Consider the following 6,000-nt stretch of genomic DNA (forward strand, 5'->3'; position numbering starts at 1 on the left):
ACACACATACGCATGCACGCAAACAAACCATAACAAACAAACATACACACACACACTCACATGCACACTTTGCTCTGGCTCTTAAAGGCAAACTGTACCGCTTATAAATACACATTAAGCCTGATAGTAAATATCACCATCATGTCTGCATCCTAATTAAATTAAATTAAATTAAAAAGCAAATGTGTATTTTTTTGGTCTGTTTTTTTGTGTGTTAAATCTGTTTTTGTGGATGTTAGTGATTTAGGATGAAAGAAGAAAAACGTCTGTGACTCCCCTCTCGTGGGATTATGTCCAGCAAATTACAACCAATCAGATGTAAACTAAATTTATTCATGTCTCCTTTCAGAAGTTTGGGCTGCACATTATTATTGTTGTGGTAAAAAAAAAAAACTATTGAAGAGGTTATTGAAAAATGTAGATGCCGTCTGTATTTGGAGATTACAGTAGATGAAGAAAATCAAGTCGGTGATGGGAAATGATCTTGTTTGAGAAAGCTGTAAAGATGATGAGGTAGCAAATGTTCAAGGAAGCAGCAGAATATTGAACCACAGACAACTAAAAGGAGAGTAAGGCAGCTATGAGAGGAGAGAGGAAGCTGTGGAGACAGATGGGAGTTGATCCAGCGGAAGAACGCTCCTCAGGGTCCTCATATCCGTCTCCTGTTTCCTATTAAATAAGTGAACTAGGACCTGCATGCCTCCTGATTTGAATGTGTTAATCTAACACATGGGACAGGTATTTGTGTACAATGTGTCGCTATAATGTTTCTCATGCTCTGTTCTGTCTTGTTTTTTTTTCCCCATCTGTATTGCAGATAAACCTGCGGCTTATTTTAGTCAGCGGGAAGACGAAAGAATTCCTCTTCTCTCCCAACGACTCGGCAGCGGACATCGCCAAACATGTTTATGACAACTGGCCGATGGGTGAGTCGGTGCACTGAGACACCTGTTTGTTACCTGCAGACAGACCAGCAGCTGTCACTTCAATCAAGGATGAAAAAGGAATGAACTTTCTTATCTACCCTCGATTTAATAGTTATAATTCTTACAGTCTCATCGGCTGTTTTTACACTCAAATTAAAACAGCATCAAATATTTGGATTGTTGAAAGTGTTTTTGCCCCACCACATTGTGCATCAAGAAAGTATCCTGTTGTTGTCTTTTTTGTAATTAAGCACGTCGCATAAGCGCAGCATCTGTGTGTTTGTATGAGCACTAATTGTGAACAGTTTAGCTGCTAAAGCACTTGGAAAGCAGCTGTTCTGACTAAGTTATAGGCCATATTTCTATAACACATAAAGGCAGATGAAAGAGCTGAAATCAAAACCACTCTGTGATAATTATTATCATTGATTGTCATTTCATGTTGTAGCGTGGGATCACAGTACAGCCACCTCTTCTTCCCTCACCGCTTCAGGGTCGACCTTACGCCACCTTCAAATCTAAACAGACTGTTGCCTTTTCCCACGATGCGCCGACTCTAGTCTGCTTTATGGGCAGCCCACAGTGCATGAAAAACCATAAATTATGCTGACTGATGCAGATTCTACTTGACAAGAGGGCTTTTCCTTTCACTCCACTCAGTTTTGGAAGCGCCTCGCGTTCCACCCAGACAACAAATCTCAACCCTGTGAGACCCGGAGCAGGCTCTCAGTCAGCAGCAACACCCTCCGCTTAGCTGGACACAAACATCTGGCGTCCAGACTCTGCTGCCGTCTCTTGTTTTCTCTCTCATTTAAATGCTCTCACTTTTTGTCCTCAGCTCTTCCCAAGCCACACCTTGTGTTCTTCAACTCTCATTTTCAGTCATCCATTCCACAAAGCCATCTTATTATACATTCTAAATAAATGAAGGCTCTAAAATGTCTTAAAATATCTTCAGCGCGGTTGTTGGTGGCCTTTTTATGTCACCATGCAAATCTTTTGACCACACTGTTAACCCTTAAGATTTATGTAGTGGTTTAAAATGTAAAGCTTTTCATCAGGAAGTCAGACAGAGCCCTTTGAAGACTTGATACATGTTGACTTTTTAAATCGTCAATCTGTTGTCTTTGACCTTTCAGTAGCAATATTCTATGAACAAAACTTTGTTAGTTAGATCTTGTGGGCAATACAAGGGTTGAGCAATGTGATTATTGTCCCTGTTGTTTCTCAGATTTTATATGAAAGGTTGTCAGTCACTTTTAAGGCGAGGAAAGTTTGTTTATTAAGCACATTTCAGCAACAATGTGCTTCACGCAAGACATCAAAAGCATCGCTGACGAAGGGAAAAGAAACATTAAGCCAGATTAAAACGAGACCAGAGAGAAATAATGTGGGCATTTAGGATAAAAGAATCATTTCTGAGAGCAAGCTTTCAACAGGAAAAAGATGTTGTTGATTTCCTCTCAACTCTCTCTTTCCATCCATCTCTTCCTTTTTTTCAGACTGGGAGGAAGAGCAGGTCAGCAGTCCCAACATCCTGAGATTGATCTACCAAGGCCGTTTTCTACATGGAAATGTAACATTAGGAGGTGAGAAAAAACCCACATGTGCTCACATGCACACAAAATCACAGCAGTGTGTTGCTGGAAAGTTCTTTGCTGTTCTCATCCCTTTCCTGCGCTGCAGAACAGAGGTACCTCAGTGCTCCGGACAAGCCTGCTTTGACTGAGAGAGGGAGGGGAGAGGAAATAGAGAAAAAGAGGGGAAAGAGGGTGGTCAGGAAAAGGGCAAGACTGCATGGCAGGAGCAGCACAATGAAGAAACAGAAAACCTGTGTGTGTGTGTGTGTGTGTGTGTGTGTGTGTGTGTGTGTGTGTGTGTGTGTGTGTGTGTGTGTGTGTGTGTGTGTGTGTGTGTGTGTGTGTGTGTGTGTGTGTGTGTGTGTGTGTGTGTGTGTGTGTGTGTGTGTGTGTGTGTGTGTGTGTGTGTGTGTGTGTGTGTGTGTGTGTGTGTGTGTGTGTGTGTGTGTGTGTGGGGGGCTTTTAAGAAAACTTAGCCCTTTTCATTTAAGCTTAGGTTTAAATGCTGCCCCTGAGTGATGTGATTATTCCCTTGATTCTTGATTCTACAATTTATTAAATGATGGTTAATTTCAGATGAACATTCAGCTTATATAAAACATTTCGATCAAGACATTGTTTTTTACTATGTGCTGAGCGTTTTTATAACGGGAGTGCAGCGGCTCGTAAACTTTTCATAAAGGGGGAAAATGGCTTTAGCTGCTTTAGTGAGAAAAATAAATAAAAACAAATATTGCACAACAGAACGACCTCAGTCAAACATTTGAGACTTTGCTCTACATTTTATTAATTCATGATGTTGCTTGAAAGCGGTTCGCTGCTTTCTATTGGAGCTCAACGTAGCAGACAGTTACAGAGAGCTGTTTAAAATAGATACTGATGGTTAATGACTTTGCAAAGACACTCATACTGTAGCTCACTGAATAACCTTTACATCCCTTCTCTCTCTCTCCCCCTGCCAGCTCTCAAACTGCCCTTGGGGAAGACCACAGTGATGCATTTAGTTGCCAGAGAGACTTTGCCCGAGCCAAATTCCCAAGGTAACCAGCTTTCTGTCTCCCTCCTTCCTTGCAGCGAACCTTTCACACGCCAGGCTTTAAACGTTCTGCTCTGGGGCCATTATTTATTTCTGCACATAGCTTCTGTTTTGGAATGCTAACTGGTGCAAATAATTGGCTCTCTTAAGTGTTTCCCTAAGATACGGCATGGCGTGCAGAATATACAACTAATAAACCCTGACTTTATTAGGTACACCCTGCTAGTACCTGGTTCGGTCACTCCTGTCTGTAGATTTGACTCAATTCTTTGTGGTTGTTAAACATGGTGCTGGAAGTGATTCACTGAGATTTGACCTAGCTTCCATGTGATTGGTTAATTCAAAATGTTGGTTAATAAGCAGCTGATGGAGTCCGATTGATATTAACAGGCCAGTGCAGTGATAAATAGAGCATCTTTCTTTTAGCCTACCACTTTGACTGTGTAGGATCAGTGTTTGCTTTGATGATGACGATTATGTGTGTGTGCGTGCGTGTGCGTGTGTGTGTGTGTTTCCAGGTCAGAGGAATAGAGAGAAGACTGGGGAGAGTAACTGCTGCGTCATCCTGTAAATAAACACCTTCGCCCCTGGCCCTCCGTCATTCTTCTCATCCGTTCTCAGCCCCCGACATCCTGGACCTTAAGAGCTCGTCCCCCTGTCCTGGAGCCTGTCCACAGTGCGGATATGCATACAGAGAAATGCACACACACTCTTCTTGTATTCTTGTTTTCATACCCCCTCTCTGAAACTCACACTTCCATAGAAAGACAGCAGGACGATCCAAGAACAGATTCAGAAGCATGAAATTGATCAAAAAAGGAGTTTATGCATTGTTTTATACGTGATTTGTTGTCATAACTAAAACAATGAGAGGAAGGAAGTGGACTTTGGTGCATATTTAATTTTTTGGTTATTTTCTTCTTAATACACACCTCCAGCCTTTTGCTATCCTCCTACACACACAGATCAACACAAACCTTTTCTAGCTACCCTCAGCAGGTCTGGTAAAAGTGTGTTTCTAGCTGGCTCCTCGTTGTCTAGCTGGATGTCCTAATAATGCAGTGGCCAAGTGTGTGTGTGTAGCTTTGTTTTCTCATACAGACTGCTGAGAATTTTAACCACACACACACACACACTCACACACACACACACACACACACACACACACACACACACTCACACACTCACACACAAACATACACAGGCGTTCAAACACTTGGGCGTCCTGTCTACACATCCAACCATATGTTCCTGTGTGATCTCCCTTGGTGCAGCAGACGAAGCTTAGACGTGCCTGATCAGATAACTCAAGCAAGGATACACACACACACACACACACACACACACACACACACGCACACAGTAGATGCGATGCACACTGATACACACACACAGACACATACACTTGTGTCCTTTTTACTGCCCTCCTCTCTGTGTGCCTTTAAAGGTCACAAGAGAGAACTCTTTCTGTTTTGTCTGCAGAGCACTGTAGAGACGAAGCACGTCAATCTTTCAGTCGTCATATTTTAGCCAAACAAAGCCTAACAAACAAACAAGTAAACAAACAAACAATCCGTGGCGGTTGTCTTGTTTAGGTTATTTGTTTGTCCATTACATTTGTGACTGTGTTTTTGACAGTCCATGCATATTACTGACCGACCAGTGTTGTGATTAAAATACGTCATGTCAGTTTCCTCCTCTTCCTCCTCTTCCTCTCTGATAGGAACGCCTCCTATTTGTGCTCCTTTTATAACAGTGTTGTGAAGGATCTCTGTTCTGGCAGTTACTGTCCAAGAAGGGGAAATGAAAATGTTCCTCATTTGTCTTACTTTGCGCTTCTTAATCTGCTCTCTGCATTAATAAGTCCATTTTGCACAATTTAAGCATGTGCTCCATCAGATTAATACACATGTATATGAGTTTTATTGCTTTATTTTATATTTTTCAAAAGGAAGTAATGCTCCAGACAAACTAAGGTAATGTGTACAATATATTTAATATGAATCTTATATAGGACATGATGACTCTAGATCTTGTTGCTATACAGTATATCGGTGTGTAGTCTACGATTGTGTATACGGTTAGCTTCTAGCCTGTTCACAGTCACTCGCTGACAATGTCTTGTGCTTAGCAGCAGGAAAAAAAGACCTCCCTAATCATTGACGGACTGTACTTTTATTTTCTTCTGTGCTCTTTTATTATTTTTTTCAGTTGTTTATAATTTAACGTAATCCCTTTTCTTTGTGTGTTAATTTTTTTGTTTGTTTTCAAGAAATGCGTTGTAATAGCACTATAGATCTTTCAAAAAGAAATATTGTTTATATTGATCAGGGTTCAAATCTGTACAGAGATAAACGTTTTCAAACCAATTGTAAATAGCACTAATACTCCCTCTACCCTCTCTAAACTTTAAAAATGGGAAACATCTGTAAACTAAAATAAAGGTTATTGAAGTGCA

At 41.0% G+C, this 6,000-nt stretch overlaps 1 protein-coding gene across 1 annotated transcript in view; it reads left to right on the forward strand.

Moving 5' to 3' along the window:
* ubl3a (ubiquitin-like 3a) overlaps positions 1 to 6,000 on the forward strand; it is a 32,313-nt gene extending 26,313 nt beyond the window's left edge. The window contains exons 2-5 of the mRNA XM_079355766.1: positions 818 to 926; positions 2,429 to 2,515; positions 3,469 to 3,546; positions 4,061 to 6,000. Of these exons, the coding sequence (XP_079211892.1) occupies positions 818 to 926; positions 2,429 to 2,515; positions 3,469 to 3,546; positions 4,061 to 4,113 (327 nt within the window). The 3' untranslated portion in view covers positions 4,114 to 6,000. The remainder of the gene's footprint in view (positions 1 to 817; positions 927 to 2,428; positions 2,516 to 3,468; positions 3,547 to 4,060) is intronic.

The sequence above is a fragment of the Symphodus melops genome (assembly GCF_947650265.1).
Source record: "Symphodus melops genome assembly, chromosome: 11".
NCBI classification, from domain to species: domain Eukaryota; kingdom Metazoa; phylum Chordata; class Actinopteri; order Labriformes; family Labridae; genus Symphodus; species Symphodus melops.